Below are 21115 nucleotides of genomic sequence, written 5' to 3' on the forward strand. Positions count from 1 at the left end.
CCACGGCACGGTGCCTAGGTATATGATTCATCTTTTTAAAATATTACAGATGTGTAAAAAATCGAATTTAATTAACGAATTATTAAGGTTATGACTGTAAATTTTCGTTTACAATTTTACAAGAAGTTTCTATAAGTATTCTAATACATTCGAAAAAGAGCACAATTATGAAATCGTGATTAAAGGAAATTTACATAGTACTTAAATAAACACTTGAATCATCCCAAATGCATTCTCTCACCACCAGACTAAGAACATGTAAACACAAAATTCAATGACTATGAACTTAAAAGCGACATTTGCCGCATAAAAACCCAGCATAATCGTCTTTTATGCCCGTCAGCAAACATGCGGCATATTGCTCTATCCCCTATCTGATTAACGCAAACATTATGAAAGGTTCCTTATACAAAACGCTGGTTTTACTAAGGATACGCTTGGCGGTTGTGACGTTTAGTAGAAAGAACGCAAGCTTTGAGCCAGTGCCTTGCGGCCAAATGACTTGAAAATCAACGGGTTAATTACAGTTTTTTGTATCCCTTTTGTATGGTTAGTATGCACACTTGTAAATCTTTGTAATGACCGGGGTTAATGAATGCTTTTTCAATGGTTTAAAGACTAGGGCATTTTCTTCAAGCTTTAGCTTTAAATAGAGATGACAATTGGGCAGTAATTAAAGTATGAAAGAAGAAGGCACTAACTAATAACTATAGTTGGACTTTTGGAAATTCTGACGTTAAATTATAGGGATGTAGAAACGAAAAAATATTATGGCGCTCACTCTGCATGACGTGGAACATTTTATGTAGTCTTACTTACTGCTGTGGCGCGACGACCCGAAGTGGATCTTGGCCTCAGACACCAAAGACCGCCATGCTACTCTGTCCAAAGCCGTTATGTAGTCTTGCTTTAATCTAATTAATATTATCTACACATGTGCAATTTGCGGAAAGTTTGTTACTAGTTAGAAAAGTTCTCAGAAATCTCAGGAAAATTTCACAGGTAACAAAGGAAACTTTCATTACGTAAATGGAAACTTTCGATTCCCATACAAAAAATACGAGAAGTGTCCGAAATTTCGGAAAGTTTCTGACGGCATATTTATACCTAGATATATTTTACAATGTTTGATTTCAAGTTTCAATGTCGTTATAACTTTGTCAGTAACTTTGTCTTTGATCTTTTAAGAAGTTAATTACAAAAAATTCAAAGTATCGTACCTCAATTGAGACTATTTGGGTTATTCACCCAACTTGGACTATTCGAATTTAAAATAAACGACAAGAGCCTAATCGACTCTGGCGTTAAATACACAAGAAAGTTAATTACACTCAACATTTTCCACAGCCAATTTCTTTTTAAATTAGATCGCTGGCTCTCGATAAAAAAATGAGATTATGTTTTAAATTCTCTATGGACATTGATCGCCGATCGATCACCAGCCAGCGGGGAATACTGCGGTACAGTGCAAGTATTACAACCAGTTATCTGTAAGTAATATTAGTAATCAGTAATTCAATTATTTATATCGAATCATTTTGATCCATATAGTGTTAGTAAGTACAACAAAACTTAAAATTAATTAAGGTTAGTGACATACAATTACAATTCACAAAACACACACATAAATTATAAAATAAAATACAATAACAAATAAAATAAATAAAATCTAGGTAATCGAGATGTATTAGTTGCCTGTGGAAAAAAGTACAGTCAACGAAAAAAGCTTGTACCAAAAATGATTTTTTTGCCAAAAACTTATTTAACAATCATATAACTATTAACATTTTAAGATCAATAAACATTTTCTCGACTTTTAACATTCAACGCGAACCCGCACCTGCACAATGATGACATTACCACACTTTGTTATGGCAAATGCCATGCAGAGTTATCTTGGTCCGACTGACATTACATACATAGGTCACTACTCGTATTTATGTAATAGAGCTAGATATTATTGAATCCGATGGTGGCGCCAGAAGGTGACGAACTGGAAGGTGGCGAAAGCAAGACTAACTGTTAGTAGTGTCAAATAAAATCGCGCACTGATTTTTAGAGTTCCGTACCCAAAGGGTAAAAACGGGACCCTACTAAGACTCCGCTGTCCGTCTGTCCGTCTGTCTGTCTGTCTGTCACCAGGCTGTATCTCATGAACCGTGATAGCTAGACAGTTGAAATTTTCACAGATGATGTATTTCTGTTACCGCTATAACAACAAATACTAAAAAGTACGGAACCTTCGGTGCGCAAGTCCGACTCACACTTGGCCGGTTTTTTAAAGTTTCAATACCTACTGGTTTCATTACTGGTGTGTTTTAACTGCGATATCGGTGCCGAAGTTACCGCTATTAGCTGAAGCTGTAAATCGAATGTAATTTATAATACCGCTTTGTTATTTGCCTAACTTTAGGAGTTATTTTGTTAAGAGTTTCTTTGAAACCCACGAGAGTATAGCTATAATTTATAATATGTAAAATTTTTATGTGCAATTTCTTAGTTTTGAATGGAAAAGCAAAATCGGATGACACTAAAAAATAACCATTGTTTTGTCTATCACAGTAGCTCCATTTTTCATATTTGAAATATAGCTTAGAAACATTAATATTTTATATCCTGTACACTTTATTCTATAACCTTTTGTCCTAAAAAATAAAGGGGAAATAATATCTAAAACTGTTTTATCTTTACCAATAGTAAATTATTTACATAATGCCCACACAAAGTACCGCAACCCCTTTCCATAATCGTTTCAAAGGCCTATTTAAAACATGAATCTCGAAAATTCCTATCTTGCTAAAACTTACTTTTCCAAAAACACCCTTAAGACTTTGTATATAAAACTCAAATACATAATAACTAACCTAAGAGGGTATTAAGGAAAAATATTCCTTCTATTATCTGTGATAGAAAGCTTGCATAGTAAATAGTGTAACTGATATATTTTTTGGTGCTCTCCTGAACTGTTTATGTGCTTAAAGGTTATTTGTCCGGGGCATTGTTTGCTTTTATTGACCCCTATGCGATAAAACCACTGGCGTAAGTATATCAATAGAAAAACAATGAGGTCTCGATAAACAAGGGGGTAATAGGGCTATTATTAAAGGAGGCATAGATTTATGACAATGATATAAACATCAGTTTTGCATGGACGATTTTGGTCGAATCCGGTACATATCTGGTATGCTACAGGTATCCCATTTGATAATCGAGTTTAACATTATAATTAAATCATTTATCTTATGTTTCACGAAAACTTGATATAGGTATAAATGTAACGAGTAACGCATGTTCATAACGTTAGTAAATTTAAAATCATGCATCAAAAAAATTTGACGACCGGTCTGGCCTAGTGGGTACTGGGTAGTGACCCTGCCTGTGAAGCCGATGGTCCTGGGTTCGAATCCCGGTAAGGGCATTTATTAGTGTGATGAGCACAGATATTTGTTCCTGAGTCATGGGTATTTAAGTATTTACATACGTATTATATGTATATATCGTTGTCTGAGTACCCATAACACAAGTCTCCTTGGGCTTACCGTGGGACTTAGTCAATCTGTGTAAGAATGTCCTATAATATTTATTTATTTATTTAACGTCTTTATCATGCTGTATATCGTGGCGAAAGAACGAGACAAGATGAGCGCGTAGAGGGGCGGTATAGCAGTTGTCGTCGCAGCGCCGCTAGATGTCGCTAGATGGTGCGCTAACACGCATAAGAAATAAAAGTGAATTGCCTGCTTGAACGTATCCACTCAGAGAGCCTCGCAAGTTGCCCATTACGCCGTAATATCAATGCCACATCCGATGCCTTAACACCCATCATTTCATGGTCGGCCATAAAAGTTCTTAGCGCGATACATACCAGTTTACCAGTAGTGGAACTTTATTTACGGCAACTGAGCTTCTTATTTTCTAGAAATCGCAATAAATACTAAAAGTAACATTATAAGATTTCTAATGTTTGATACAGGCCACTTTGAACGTACACTGATATCATTCAGATATGATGCGATTCTGATATGATGTCATTCGTCATCTGCATTTCGCTCGTACCTACTTTTTCGTGCATGTATTAGCGCGACCGCCATGCGTGATAATTAACTGACATCATTCAGATATCATTCCAATGTCAGTGTACGTTCTATTCTATGAAAATACGATGGAATTGGCTTTGATATTAGGCAACAAAGTGTTATTCAAAATAGTATCAGTACTAGCCAGAGGAACTCCACTAACACTTCAAAACCTGTGCTCGAAATCAATCCGCCATCCATACTTTCAAATATTTATCACAAACATATTTCAGGAGCGGATAACATTTTTCCGACCGGGTGCACCAGGGTAGGGGTAGGGTATCTACAGACCTGCGGGGTTCCGCCCACAAACAATACAATCAGAACCAATCTGCCGCGCAAATAGGAAAATAGAGTGCGCGACGACGCAGGGCCGCCGGCTGCTTGTTTTATGAGAATTACGGCCCAATTGGAACAGATAGTGTAGTCATGCGGCTAATAAGGGTTTCGTTTAACATGTCGGTAATAACGGAGGAGGAATTGACGACTTTGTTAAGTAAATTTGCTGTTGATTTCGCTAACTTGGGTTTGGGTTTTGTCTACATGTTTGCAACGTATAGGTACCACAATGATCGAACAAATTATATATTTCGACAGTTACGTGGTTGGCGTCACGTAAACCAACAAAATTGATTGCATTTGATTTCTCCTACATACACTTTCGAAATAAAGGTGTTAGAATAGCTGTTAAAATACCTCATTGAAAACATTAAAAATTTGCACCTTTAACCCAATAAGTAGCAGGCCTATTTTATGTGGTCAATTGGAATTTGACACTGCGTAATTGCCGAAAAAATCATTCAAACGACTGTACTGCAACCAACGTCAAAGTCGTTGACACTGACATATTCGCCAGCGTGTGCGCAACTTACTTTCTATGCATCTTGCTCGTACTTCGTACTCGCATATTAGTGCGAGCGAGATATAGACAGTAAGTTATTACGCAGACGTCAGCGAATGTGTCAGTTTGACACTGCTAAGGCAGTCGTGGTAAAGTGGTGGAAAAGCAAGGTAAACCGCTCGAATGGAAAAAAATGTGTTATCTCAAACTCACCAAAAGAAACTGCATTGTTAAATGTGTAACTCTTTTACTGTCTCCATGCACCAGATTTACGGGATATATTCCAATATCTTCTTCAATGTGGAATCAGTATTTGAGCGACGTCTGCTATTATTACAGCTAACCCTTTCACGACTCACAATCACAATTGATGATAAAGCCAAAACTACAAATATAAAATTAGCCTTTCCCCACTCCAAGCCCGAATGCGGCCCCTCTGTATCGCGAGCAATTTTCCGGCGGTCATTTTTCATTGTTCGCAGTTGGAACTAGGCGGGTATCTATTTGCCAGCTATCGTAAATAGAGCGCTTGAGTTTACGAGCGGCGGGCATTGGGGAGTGCCCGTAATGTAATTCTGGAGCCTTTTATATGGTAGGTTTAAAGACAAATGAGAACATAATACAAGTTAGTGCCTATTGTCATAGATGATGGCATCAGTAATCGGAAAGGATCCAATGATTAACACTCATTCTTGTTAATAAAGCGATTATTTTTTTAATTAAAAACGGAGCTTTTCAGTAAGTAAACTAAACTAGGTACCCGCTTGAGATCAGTTATATCAAAAGATAAACCCTCTTATTTATAAATGCGCTGACAAAATACCTTAATCACAGAAATATATCCAGAAGATTCAAAAATTCGAGGAAATAAATAATATCAAGGTTATGCTTGTCCATCGGTAGCACTGCTACCGCTGTATTCCGTTCGCAGCTAGGTAAAAACTACTACAGAACACCGCCAAAAACAAATCTTCACAATACATCTTTCTTTCCAACACGATTTGCCCAACCCATAATAAAGTTTCCAAGTAATCCCACAATACACCTTCATTTTGATCGAGCATATCATCGCGGCGTCGCGCGGTAACTTTTATGAGTGCGAAATTGTGTTTATGCGGGTAGATGTCGCGATTTACCGCCCGCCTACCCGCGTAATCGGAAATATTGCGCTGGAACGAGGTTGGCGCGTGGTGTAGACAGTAAACGGCAGCGATTACGTGCGTATAAAAATCGATTGTATATTTTGAAACATTGTTCAGTTTTATAAAAATCGAATCTCTACAGTATAGCGTAGCTACAAGCTATCATTAACAACCATTTTAATTAGACGATAATGGGACGCACGTTTAATATTATACCGTCATTTAAACGTCAGTACCATGGTAAAGTTTATTTTTTGTGTAAGCCGCTACTTAGCTTTTAATTAATTTCTAGAAAATGTAAACCGTTTTATTTTTGTGAAATGCCACTGTCAACATTAAAATTACATACAGGTGCAACCATACCGCAGTTAACTTTAGTGGAGCAACTCTGTGCGTCACGGTAGCATTAGGTTACTTACCTAATTACTAATTACAGTATGGGGCTACAGTACGGGGTTCTTCAAAAAAGGAGTGTACAGGTTTTTAAAGGGTCGGCAACGCGCATGTAATATCTCTGGTGTTGCAGGCGTCCATAGGCTACGGTGACTGCTTACCATCAGGCGGGCCGTATGCTTGTTTGCCACCGTCGTGGTATAAAAAATAATAATTACTAATTACCATACATCGGGGTTTTTGGTGCGGGAATGTTATACATTAGCCAAAAAATAGGTAAAAACTGTAAAACCGACACTAGTTTAACATTTCTAAGCACATTTGGACCTGTTTTTAATTTATAGTTTTGTAAATATTTCACAATTTAAATAAAGTTATAACAGGAAATCATTCCTGCACCGAAAACCCCGATGTAGAGTTTGTCAAAGGGCTGTCTCATTTCAAACATAGACAGAGAAAATCATACTATCTTTGTCTTACACTAGTACTAGCACCCAAAAGAAAAGGATGGGTATAGTTATTTTTGTTCTTATTTACTGACAATTTGGTTTGACCAACTATATGCTAATTACTTACTGTTGCACAGTGTTGCTCCACTAAAGTTAACTGCGGTGTGGGTGCCTTCCCTTCCTTCCCTCCATTCCCTCTCTTCCCTTCAACGCGCACGGTCCCTAACAGCATTCGCTATTGCCTTGCACCAAACCCGAATAGTATTGTGGGTACTCGGCGCCTTTAACAAACTAGTAATTGGTTTGATATTGCCGCCGTCCGCCGCTGATACTGTTTGCCTATCAATTTCGCATCCTGATACACTAGTTACCGATCTCGATGGGATTTGTTTTGTACGCTCTAGATTATTCTACTAGATAATACTAGGAGAAATGTAGGATTATACAGTGGAAAAAAATTATGGGCACTGGAGGGAAAAAGCACTTAATCTTTGAATGCAGTTTTGTTTCTATTTAAAAATTAAAGAATATTTCCTTTAAGTGAAATAAGCTAACTTAAGGTTTTAAGGTACTTTAGGGAAAGTACCTTAAAACCTTAAGTTAGCTTCTATAGAACGTTTTCTAATACGTTTACGTAATACGTTTTATAATTTATTAGACGAAGTAGTGAAAATGTTACAGTATGTTATATATTTGTGATCTACTCACAAAGCCCTTTCATTTGGTACCCCACATGGTATGATTAAAAAAAAGTTAAAAACTTTGTACTACCGACTTTATGACGTCACAGCAACTACCCCCACCACTTTCGCGCATGTCATCTCATATATTTGTGTTCAGGACATCACACTGAATGCCCGTGATACCAAATATATCCATGTCCGAGACGACATGAGCGAAAATCGATTTCTAGAAGGCTTCTAGACCAAAAACCGAGGCTCTATTACTCTGATGCAGCAAGGTTATTGCTCCGAACATTTCAACATTTATATCATAACGCAGTAACGTAATAAATTCCCGTCTTTCTCGCTGAATTCTCATCGGGCTACGCTCCGTGCTACGATGCTACGGGGTTCCGCTACGGCACGTAGCACTGCATTGCGTAGACACATGTCTGCGAGAAATGAGATTCCACTGCATTCAATTTAAGAATTTTCTTAGAAACTCTAGTATAGCGAATTAGAGATTCGAAGTCGAACCTGATAACTATTCGCATTGGTTTTGTACTCATTAAAAAAAATTAAGCTTATTTTTGATCTAGTTATCATTCAATACTTTTAAATACTAATTCACCTTTGAATATCGTTATTTTCTTTTTGAAATTATTCAAATGTAATAAGAGACAGCAGTTGTAGTCATACTTGTTATGAACAAAATGCTGCACTTCATGATAAAAGCAAGCCGCTTTGCACAGTGATAGTAGGAACCAAACTGAGCGATTTGATCCGCAGCAGCGGCAGTTTCACCCCTTAGGAACAGAGATGGCGCCACTTCTTTAAAAAATATTTCAAAAAATTCTACAAGCTAAACCAATGAACCGATTTAAATGTTTAATATCTCAAATGAAAGCGCATTATATACATTACTTTTAAAAAAATAGTCAAAAAATATATACTCAATAATTTTGATAAAAACGGGAATTTTAAGTTTGTTTTTTTACTCGATTGATAGTTTTTACTTGATTTCTCAAAAAAATTGTATGGAATATGAATAGTTTAATGCATGTATATATTACTGAATAAATAAAAAGTATTATAAAAAAAACCCGACACCGATATCTCTCATACTTCTCGAAATATTTTAGTTTGAATGTGAGTGTAAATTTCTTCAAGATATATTCCAAATAATTCTACAAGCTAAACTATTCGACCGATTTTAATGTTTAATATCTCAAATAAAAGCTCATTACAAAGCGCAGTTACAGCGATTTGGTCGCAATTAAGCCTCTTGGACCATTGTGGCTGCAAATCTGGCTGCGAAACTATGCGTTGTGAGTGTCGTCGCGTCAGCTTACCATGCACAGCCCAGTGTAAATCATGCAAATGTGGCTGTACAAATCAAAAGTAAGTTAATGTAATTTTCAATCCAGGGTTATTTTGCATGCTGACCACTAATTATAGGTCTGGCACAAAATTATAGGTTTAATGGATATCAACTAGGCACAAAAATAATTCAACAATAATCTACAGCAACCAGTTCATGTATGATCAGTGATTTTGTAGTATTGGAATGGTACGAGTACTTAACAAAACGACTTTTCTTTTACAGTTTTACATCTACCGGTGAACCATATAATTTGACATCACCTAATAATAATTAGTTGCCCGTTTATTTTGTTATTTAATACACTGACAATTATCTGATTCAATTCGGCTTATATGTATAGAAACTACTAAATTGACCTACTTTTATATTATACACATAGATTTAAGATCAGATTCCAAGTATGCATGTAATATTGCTATGCCCCCACGGGGTCCATGTGGAACTACCAAGAATTTGTAATACCTATAAAACCATGGTTGCAATAAATAAATATGAAATATGAACCCGAAGAGGACATTTAAGTTTTTTGTTTACAAATGTAGTCACTTTAAATAAAAATAATTCCTAATTTTAGATTTGTTATATTTTTTAGCAATTCACCACCAGGAAAAAACTTAATTCAGTTTTTATTTATAATTTTTTATTTATTAAAATAAATTGGGTGATTTATTTTCATATGACACATTTCATATTAAAATCAGTGCACTTACTGCGATTGAAGATTTCTTTTAAAGGATTTATTTGTAAGAACGTGCATAATTGAACTTAAATATTTCGTGAAGAATGAAAGGTATCGGTGTCGGGTTTTTTTGTAATACTTTTATATACTCAGTACTATATATATATTTATTAAACTATTCATGTTCCATAATTTTTTTTAAGAAATCAAGTAAAAACTATCAATCGAGTAAGAAAAAAAACTTAAGATGCCGTTTTTTGCCAAAAGGGTTTAGTATATGTTTTATAAGTATTTTTCTATAAGTAATGTATATAATGATCTTTTATTTGAGATATTAAACATTGAAATTGGTCAAATAGTTAAGCTTGTAGAATTTTTTGAAATATATTTTGAAGAAATTTACACTCACATTAAAACTTTTATATTTCGTGAAGTATAAGAGGTATCGGTGTCGGGTTTTTTTATAATACTTGTTATTTATTCAGTAATATATACATGCATTAAGCTATTCATATTCCATACATTTTTTTTGAGAAACCAAGTAAAAACTATCAATCGAGTAAAAAAAAAAACTTAAGATGCCGTTTTTTGTCGAAAATAATCAGTATATATTTTTTGAGTATTTTTTTAAAAGTAATGTATATAATGAGCTTTCATTTGAGATATTAAACATTTAAATCGGTTCATTGGTTTCGCTTGTAGAATTTTTTGAAATATTTTTTAAAGAAGTGGCGCCATCTCTGTTCCCAAGGGGTGAAACTTGCGCTGCTGCGGGTCAAATCACTCAGTTTGGTCCCTACTAGCACTGTGCAAAGCGGCTTGCTTTTATCATGAAGTGCAGCATCCGGGCAAAAAATGGCCATAACAAGTATGACTATTGTACCTACGAATACAAATGTGTAATAGTAACCGTACTTTTTTAAGGTTCCGTACCCAAAGGGTAAAAACTAAGACTCCTCTTTCCGTCTGTCCGTCTTTCTGTCTCCGTCTGTCTGTCACCAGTCTGTCATCAACCTTGATAGCTAGACAGTTGAAATTTTCACAGATGATGTATTTCTGTTGCCGCTGTAACAACAAATACTAAAAAGTACGGAGCCCTCGGTGGGCGAGTCCGACTCGCACTTATCCGGTTTTTTTACATATAAAATAGAGCCACATAACCTCAAGCCCGCGGCGCCTGCGTCTACAATTAGCGAAGTCGTCACGCCGATGTCGTTACTCGCGATGTCATTAGTGTCACGTCGTTAGTGTCAAGTTGTTAGCGACTGCGGCGCGGTTAGTGTCGCGGCGAGTGGTGCTTGGCGGCGTGAGGTGTGTTGTCAGTTCTTTAGGGTTTTACCTTTAGACGTAGACTGCAAAGTACGACAAACTACATGAAAATACCGTAAAATCATAGGGGCTTATTTAAACTAGTCCAAAGACAAAGACATAGAGAAAAGCTGTTCTCTTTTGTAGTAATCAGAAACTATTAATAGATATTTTTTACTCCATTCCCTTAATTATTCGTATTTAGGTTCTACGTTCTACGCGCTAAATGTTAGATATTTGTTGCAGGTACACAAGGATTTCTTCGGGCGCATAGTTCCGCTGTCTCAGGTGCAAAGATCAGGTAAGTTTCTTTATAAATGAGTTCAATGTCTTCGAATGGTATTCAAATAAATGTAATGTCATATTCAAGACATTAAAGGTTAATAGTAGATAACACATAATGTAAACGCTATATTCTTGAACGTATTTCCTTAATTTATCAGTGACAGGACTTGGCTTTGGTGATGTAAGTCATCATCCTGTTATCTATCGTTTATGTCAACGCGGAAATGTCCTGAAAAGAAACATTAAAGTTTTAGTGCTTTAAACAATCACTAACGCTTACTGTTTAGCAGGTGTTAGGAACAGAATGTAAAATGGGCTCGAAAATTAGGGTTTTAAGAGACAGTACCTTGTCGTGAGAGAAAATAACCTGGTAATCCCTCGTGGGCGGGCCCGCTTTCTTCTTTCTTCTTTTGTGTTCTTCTTTTCTTTCTCTCAGTTTATGTCTGTCACTGTCCACTTATGAAAATATGGAATGCTTAAGGCAGAAACAGCTGATATCTTTAATTTAAATGAATTCAACGCGGAGGCGCGTTCAGGCGGCCATTATGGTAATTGTCGAAGTGAAGTTTTTATCTAAAGGTGACTGAATGGGGTTTGAATGACGGATATCCGGTAGAATGAAAAGAATGTAAATTTGACATACAATGTTGCTATATGAAAGAACATATTCCTAAACAGCAGGCCAATTCGAACAATGAGATACGTCATTTACTAGATCTAGAAACTACATATATGGATGAGATATGTCAGTGTCAAAAATGACATTTACAGTACATATGGTGCTACTTTCTCGCACTAGTGCGTAAAAGAGCACATTTCGTGCATATGTCGAAAGTTTAAAGGGCCATATGTACTGTAAAACGTTGTACGATACACGTGCGAATAGGTAATTCGCAACTCGTGTCGATTTAAAACACCCCCTGCGGTCGTGTTTTAATTTATCGCCACTCGTTTCGAGTTTTTTTTTCCGCACTTGTATCGTAAATAACTATTTTTTTTTGAAGAAACGTCATTTTTGACACACATATCTAATCCATATCGTTTCTAGAACTAGTAAATGATGTATTTCATTGTTCGAATTGGCCTGCTAGTGAACAATAAAACAGCCTTAAAATGTGTAAAAAGTTTTATTTCCTCTAACATTTCATATACTAAATCTGTCGTAAATTCGTAATCCACATAGCAGTCGGTCCCCGCAACCGTCTTTATCACATAACGTTAATCTCCGTCGCACGTCCGCCTATTATTCTCAATTATGGCAGCGAAAGGGTTGTTAATATTCATTGGCGCGCCGACGCCGACTCGCGCACCTGAGCCCGCCGATTCGCCGATCGTGGCTTTAATAGATTGGGAGTTGTTATTGAGGTATAAGGCGGTTATCACTATGCGTGTGAGGTAGATAAAAGCTATGCAGTTATCAATTTTCACACTAATACTTTTCACGTCGCTGGCGTTACCAAAAATGTCTCTGTTACTAAGAAATCGCGTTTCTAATGTAATATTTGTCTAAATTTTAGGTCTGTCAGAGAGCAACTCGTTTGTTTTAACGTACAATCGAAGGCGAAAATATCGATCCAGACAAATGGCTCAAAAATATGTGAACACGACTTTATTGTCTAAGGTATAAGAGCGTACACATATTTTTGAAACTTTGGTAATGTATATATATTTATGCTCTTGACTGTACCTACCGATAACATAAAATGATATAAAAGTAATATATTTTACTAACATATTTAGGTAATATATTGTAAACAAAAATGGATACCTGGTGTCTGAAATAAATATATATATTTTTTTAATTTTATTAGCACATTTTCCGATTGAAGTTTAAATGTCGAGGACAGATTTGTGTCGGTCTACTCGTAAAAGTTGAGTCGCCCGTCGATGTTCCTCCCGCGCGCCGGAGATCCGCATTCAATTTTGAAAACCAACTACGGGCTATTTTTGGTGTGATCCGCTGGTAACCCCCTTTAAAAAAATATTATATAGGAAAGTTTTATAGTTACTTATTAGATCATGGCTGCGTAAATCAATGGGAGTGCGATATAAGACGTGGATTTTACTAAAACCAAGTAAGATAATTAGAGTACTGAGTCATTAAGCTCGGTTTTGTGAAGTAGATAAGTTTTTCAAGTATTTTTAGGTGCCCAAAAGGCAAACCACGAAGATTTAAGTGCCCCGCGCAGAGTGGCTCCATCGGAACGGTTATCTGCTCTGATTATGTAACTTATTTATGTACAGGGAACCATAACAATTATTCATCATCAAATCTTCCTGTCTACAAAATCGCCTCTCAAACTACGCCTTTACAATCTACAGATTCCCATAAGAGTATGTACATAATCGTATCTGCATCTGCGCCAAGCCTTATTCCTTATTGTAAAACCAAACCACCCGAATCCTCACGAATATAGTCCTATTTAAATTTGCCGGAATACCCCCACCCCCCATCGTTAAGGTGACTGGTTAATAATCTCAACGCGATTCGTAATGGGATTGAATGTAAATTCACTCGGCGTCTACATTTATATTGTTTCTGGCGCGTACAGTCGGAATTGATATTTAATATTTAAATCCGATTCGGGAGCTCATTATACTTGGCGGGGGAAGCCTAGGAATTGGTGTGTGGTGTAAAATGAAACCGTAATACAATGTCTACATTAACCCCGAAGGTACTTTACTTTTTGATACTTTCTAACAAAGACAAAATGAAAAGAAAGATAACGGCTTTTGTTTTGACAGTTTTAAATAACTGTTTCTGCATTAGGGACGCAATTAAGACATTTTTTTTTTAATTGTCTCGATGAGTATTAGTTGCCTGTGGAAAAAAGTACAGTCAGCGATAAAAGCTTGTACCAAAAACGAAATTTTTGCCTTAAAAGTATTTAAACATGTAATCCATTGTCCTATAAAAGAGTAATTGTAGGTTTGGATCGGCAACACTAAATATACCGATCAAATCATATTATATAATCGATTAACACATTCAGTGCCAGCAAGAGCTACGCGCTACGAGCGAAGCCGATAACCCGGGAAACCCTGTAAGTAACAAAAACCGGCCAAGTGCGAGTCGGACTCGCCCACCGAGGCTTTCGTACTTTTTAGTATTTGTTGTTATAGCGGCAACAGAAATAACATCATCTGTGAAAATTTCAACTGTCTAGCTATCACGGTTCATGAGATACAGCCTGGTGACAGACATACGGACAGACAGACAGACGGACAGCGGAGTCTTAGTAAGAGGGGCCCGTTTTTACCCTTTGGGTACGAAACCCTAAAAAGCGCCTTCGAGCAGAGAATGTGTACAACTTATACAACTGTACCGCCTCGTGCTGACCTAGTGGAAATGTTACTGAATTTGTATATCTCGCTACCAATTCCTAACAATCGCATCTCGAAGAGAAAAGCTAAAATTTATGTTGAGTTACTTCCGTAAATACCTGAATGTTTCCTATGTAAGTAGCCATAAATCGTTCGTAAAGCAGCATTTTAAAATCGTATTAATTCTGTTACACAATTAGCCTCATGTATGAAGTTTATATTTGAACGAAATATTTTGTATTCGGATGTTTTGTTACCGTTATATCATGTTACTAATGCATTTCCGTTATTAAATTATCATTTAATTGCTTAAAATAATAAATAAAAAGTGCAAAAATTTGCCCGCGAAAAACTAGTGATCGTAACGCGCGAAACGTCATGTGACGTCACGCATTCGACAGATTGGTTCACATAAGTGTCATTAGTAGCAATCGTCAGTTGGACCGTCCAACGTGTGACGTCATCATGCTCTGTCGAATTCGCGCCGAAAATTATGAGCGTTTCAACCGCTCTAAAATTTTTAACAATTTGAAGATTTTTTAATAAAATAATATGAAGGTTTACAAAAGTATTTTTAGTTTTTCCGGTGGTCAAACGATATAAATTATGATTTCATAAGTTAAAAAAAATCATTCATGGAACTAATTGGTTTGTTTTCTTTTATTTTGTTCCAGTAGTACAGAATAATGAATCACTTACATAATCCGACAGACCAGACCAAATTGCACGTAGGCCTACTACTTAGACGGTTGATGAGGTAAATTGACGAAGTAGTTGCGCGATGGTATCCGACTAGAAGATCACAAAGATTCGGACTAAACCTTGTTTCAGTACCTCTATAACATTTTCACCCACTGTGTAAGTGAGCATAGGTGATACGAAACAGTCGCACGCAGCCGAACCTTCAATATACATAAAAAAGATAAAAGATAAAAAATGTTTTTATTGCACAGAACGAATACAATTGTAGTACATAGTAAGTACATATCACAAGTTACTGAAGAGAGTTGGTGCATAACTGACTTGACATTCGGAGGTTCCAGGAGTCCCCCCGCTAGGCTAGGCCTGTATCGCGGGAGACCAGATGTACCTACATTTTTATGTCATGCGAGTTAACATCATCATCATCGTTAACAAACTTATAATATTTTTAGATAATTACACATTTAAAATAGAACATATCATAGTAGGCATTTGTATAACAATTTTAGTGAGTTATCGCGTTATCTAATGTGAGACAGTTTAAACTTTATTTATCAGAAAAAAACCTTTTCATCAAATCCATTGATAAAATGGCTTTTTCAAGGATTCGGATATATTAATTAAATCGCAATCACTTGTTAATTGTCAAATAGGTATAGTGCGACATAAAATAGTAGAAATTAAATAAAATGGAACTGATTTTTTTTTATTTGTTGCCATTAAGCATTTTACGTCAAAAATGTGACAGTTACGTAGAAAGTGGCGCCCTCAATAATTTTCTACAATTTCTTGTCGGACTATAATTCTACAATAAAAACAATTAAAGCCCGCTCAACACATTTCAAATTCGGAAATCTCATCGGGCTCCCAGTTGATTAAAAAGTCCCAAATCAAATAGTCTCACTGTACAATGAGACGAAGTTATAACGAGCCGGCGTATAAATTAATTGTTCCGAGCTGCGCTCCCCCGCCGCGGGCGGCCGGGAAATCGACTTTGCTGTTTGATTCCACTGTTTATTGTAATGGATGTGTGATGATTAGCGTAGTTTCAAGGGTTTAACCGAGTGTTATAGTTCATTAGAGTCAGAGAAATTAGGATCTCCGGTCATGTAGATATATACCTACCGGATAGGCTTACGCAGCGTATAACATTTAAAACTTTCGCGTTTTGAACACATATTAAATCACATTTACAATCGGGTCTAGCGCGAATTTTTTTTGTTACCTTTATTTACCGACGTTTCCTATAATTACTATGTAGCAGCGTACTACGTAGGCGAACAACACGCGAACTCAAAGCACCGCGGCGTCGCGCGGCGCGTGGTGAATCAATCCTTTGATACCTATAGAAGTGTACTGGGTGGGCCATCTTGTTGCGAACGCGAACGCCTTGAGCCCGCCGCGCCGCGGCGCGCCGCTTCGCTTCGCGTTCGCGAGTGTCTTCTCTGCCCTTCTCTCGCTAAGGTATGGAAAGTGCTTTAAAATGTACAGAAATACCAACTAAAGACCAATCCAAACATTTTATGAGCTGTGTGATGCGGCTAGGGCTATTGGTAGGTGGTGTGTACGTGACATAGAGCTCAAGGTTAGCTAGAGCTCATTTTGCCAGCCTAGGCCGCCAATGTATTAATCTGTTGTCAAGCGACTCACTTTAAAAAATATTTTCAAGGGAAATGACTAAATTATATGTCTACCTGGCAAGTAGAATGAAAATTTTGAATATCTCAAACATTTTAATACAACGGTTTAACCCGATCCTATTACAAATTCGTATCAAAGGCGTCATTTACCTATTTAAACAAAAACTCAATTAAAATTAACCTATTCTCTATCACCGCCGGGAAGCACTTTAAGCTAACACAGGGAATAATGAAGCGTATGTTAATAAAGAATATGCATTATGTAACGACATCTAGCGCACAATGGAGTAATTAACTAGCGCAAACACTCCGAATGGCGTTTTATATGACTTTGTACATAACATAACCATCCATACTGAAAGTGTAATGGGAAATGCAGGCGAAATTGAACTTTATTGTTATTGGTTTTAGTTGAAATTAATTTGCTATGTGAGTCTGCTGTATGTTCAGTTTGCTGAGAGGATATGTAGATGATTCGTGTTGTTGGTGAGAGGGATAGTTTTCTTATGAACAACTGTATGTTTCGTATATTAGTCTCATTTGGACATTTAAGATAACATTCTATGTTTTGTAATCAGCTACCTGGTTTTTTTCGCTTTTGTTTTGTTATCTAGTGATAACATAGTCAACAGTCTTATCCACCGGACAGAATATATGCACATACTTTGCACATACACATTAGCCATAAGGAATACTAATAGCGTCCCGCCCCGGCTTCGCACGGGTTACTCGAAACCTTAACAAATTATACACCTAAACCTTCCTCAAGAATCACTCTATTGATAGGTGAAAACCGCATGAAAATCCGTTCGGTAGTTTTTGAGTTTATCGCGAACATACATACATACAAACAAACAGACAGACACGACGGGGGACTTTGGTTGATATGGACAATAAGACAAGACAGATAGAAATAATTAAAAATCGTTTTTCGGACTTTATACATATGGAAATACATTTAGTACCAAGTATTTGGTAGGCGTCAAATGCAGTTTACAGACTGTGTAACGTAATGTTTTGTCAGATACGTTTATTTCAAAAAGAAATAGAAGAGATTTATTCAGAAAACGCTTAAATTTAGGTATTACATAGACAACAGAACAATTTATTATTAATAAGCGTCACTGAAAGGGTCTCCACTCAGCTTAATGTCAAGATACCAGTTAAGGATCTCGACGCTGGTCTTCCGTGGAAACCCTTCCGAGAGAGCGCAACTACACGCTAAAGTACATAATATTTTATATTTTAAAAGACTGAACAACAAGAGCCTCATCTAACCTCAATAAAACGAACGAAGTAAATACCGATTCCCTTCACTGCTATCCAGTACATTACTAACAAAGCTCTGTACTCCGAAGAAAATAATAAGACTGTACTTTACGCGTTTGTATAGTTCCCTCTCTAATACGAATTTTTCATTCGTTTTACCTCTGTAACTCGGAGGCTCTTTAAATTGAACAAAAACTACCTCTCTAACAGGCCAATTCGAACAATGATCTAGATATCAACTAGATATCCACTAGATATGAAACAGAAACGATAACGAGATATATAAGAAACTCGTGTAAAATTTTACATTTCCGCGATTCCGAATGTCCTCTTAAACGATCTCTTTAAGATTTGCTTAAACTTAGACATCCAATGGATATCTAATGGATATCCCAAAACGTCACAATAATTTGTAGCGTGAAATGACAATTGGTTTCTCGAATCGACTTACAAAAGATAACTAGTTAGATTTCGTATTGTTCTCGTATCTAGTAATTATCACGTTGTTCGAATTGACCGGTAAGTCGATACTCTCTTTAAGACGAAACCTCGTTAACATTAACTTTTTAGCCTTTTTCTTTGGTTACGTGTTATCGAGGTTCCGCTGTGTATTCATAACAATACATTGTACCGGAATGTCTCCACGCTCATAAAAGCATAAACAACGCACGGCATTAGTCTCTATTAGGCTGAATTATCACTCACCGTTATTGCAACATTACTGCAGCTTAGAACCCCGTATAATTGATATAAACGCGGCGGCGGCATCTGCTACACGCTTTACATATGCGTTACATATTGCCGAATGGAAAAGTAAAGTTTAATTTGAATATTTGATTGGCGTTTTAGTTATTAGTGAATAGCGTAATAATTGAAATTGTCTGAATTTTATAAATAGTTACTAATAAGTAGTAATTTAAGTGAAAATTCAGATACGCACAAATACACAACAATCGGGTGTCATGTGAAATGAACAAGTAAAACGCCCTAGGGCCGAAACGTATAACTTTAAACCCACTTTCAAGCTACTTTCAGAGTATGACAAAAGAAGAAGATTTTAAGCGAGGTTTAGACTAGCAAGAACTTGCATGCAATTTTCATTACATTGCGGTATCTGATAAACATTTTGAATGCAGTTTACCTTAGTAGTCAGCAATGTAACGTAAATTGCATGCAAGTTCTTGCTAGTATAAACCTCGCTTTTAGACACAGGCGCTAATGATTTCAAAAACCTAAATTTTCCTGATTTCTCGTAGCTTCACGTAGCGTAGTTTTTTAAATCGACGTTGTACAATTTTAAAGTAAGTTTGTAAGTAAATAAATAGTTCGCCACCATATATTTTTTCGCTACGCAGATGCAGTTCCCGACGTGATATCGTCGAGCAGCGTGTTCTACCAATACCGGGAGGGCTTCAACAACGCCGTGCGACGGAACGTACGCACCAAGGACTTGTTATAGCGAATGTAGTTTTAAATCAAAATCTATGCATACTGCGTTTTTTTAACGCGCCGTCGACGCGCGTTTGTATCTATACACACGCGATGCGCAAACTAAATTCCTATAATGCGCGTCAACGGCGCGTTAAAAGTTAAAAACACGCGGTGGGCATAGGCTAACATTGAACTAAAATCATGAAACAGCAATCTTCACCTTCTACATGTTTTGATATTAATACGCCATGATTGTGATGAACTGTGCACGACTTGTTATAGATAATTAATGTAGCGTCAGAATAACTAATTTGTATTTAGTTATCATTTATAGAATTATGAAACTGCAGTCTTTACATTTTACGTCTTGATACAAACAGGCCAGGTCGAACAATAAGATACCGTCATTTACTAGTTCTAGAAACGATATGGATTAGATATGTCAGTGTCAAAAATGACGTTTTTGTTTGAAGAAACGTCATTTTTTGACGTATCGTATTGTTCGAATTGGCCTGATAGTTTGTATAGTTTGTATACCAACATAAATCTACTTTTGAATAAGCGTTCAGTTTTTAGTTGTAAGTGTAGTCATTATAGGTATTGTTTGAAAGCACTGCTTTTTTAATTTGTTAGGTAAGTATCAGACAGTGGCAGGTCCGCTTTGGAAGTATTTATTATTTTTCGATACAAATGATTGTTTATATAAGCCACAATAATATGCTACCACTGTAAAACTTTAGGTACAATCAAGAAATTTAATTTTCTACCCATTTCGTTGAAATGTTGTTAGACTATATAATGAACGTCGAAAATAGCGACATGTCAAAGCAATGTAGCCCTCCGAATCGCTAAACTTAAGTGGTAGTGGGCGGGGCACATTGCACGTAGAACCGATGGCCATTGGGGCGGAAAGGTTCTCGAGTGGCGACCACGTATCGGAAGAAGCAGCGTGGGTAGACCCCCCACAAGGTGAACTGATGACCTGGTAAAGGTCGCGGGAGTCCGCTGGATGCGGCTGGCGCAAGACCGGTCATTGTGGCACTCTTTGGGGGAGGCCTATGTCTAGCAGTGGACGTCCTCTGGCTGATATGATGATGATGATGATGAAAGCAACGTCATGCTCTATCTGGCTCTTATGGTGACTGTTTGCCGTATGACAGCGGTTCTAAAACTTTTTTGGCGACGTAACCCTATTGGAAAGCAAAATATTTGACGGAGCCCCAAATAAAAAAAATATGTTTGTCTAATTAACTGTGGACCAGAGATATAGGAGATGTTTTCGTTTTTTCTTGCGGAGCCCCCACAGAAGCTTTGCGGAGCCTTCGGGGTCCGCGGAGCACAGTTTGAGAATAAGTTATTCTCCTACTAGTCGAATCAGTTTCTTTTTAGGGTTTCGTACCCAAAGGGTAAAAACGGGACCCTATTACTATGACTCCGCTGTCCGTCTGTCACCAGGCTATATCTCATGAACCGTGATACCTTAGACAGTTGAAATTTTCACAGATGATGTATTTCTGTTGCCGCTATGCA

At 36.8% G+C, this 21115-nt stretch overlaps 1 protein-coding gene across 1 annotated transcript in view; it reads left to right on the forward strand.

Annotated features, from left to right (window-relative positions):
- The window catches only part of LOC134746846 (chromosome transmission fidelity protein 18 homolog), a 58227-nt gene extending 38361 nt beyond the window's left edge, over window positions 1-19866 (forward strand). Inside the window, exons 17-18 of the mRNA XM_063681414.1 lie at window positions 11181-11235; window positions 19510-19866. Of these exons, the coding sequence (XP_063537484.1) occupies window positions 11181-11235; window positions 19510-19613 (159 nt within the window). The 3' untranslated portion in view covers window positions 19614-19866. The remainder of the gene's footprint in view (window positions 1-11180; window positions 11236-19509) is intronic.
- The last annotated feature ends 1249 nt before the right edge of the window (window positions 19867-21115 follow it).

Source organism: Cydia strobilella, chromosome 13, assembly GCF_947568885.1.
Source record: "Cydia strobilella chromosome 13, ilCydStro3.1, whole genome shotgun sequence".
Taxonomy (NCBI): domain Eukaryota; kingdom Metazoa; phylum Arthropoda; class Insecta; order Lepidoptera; family Tortricidae; genus Cydia; species Cydia strobilella.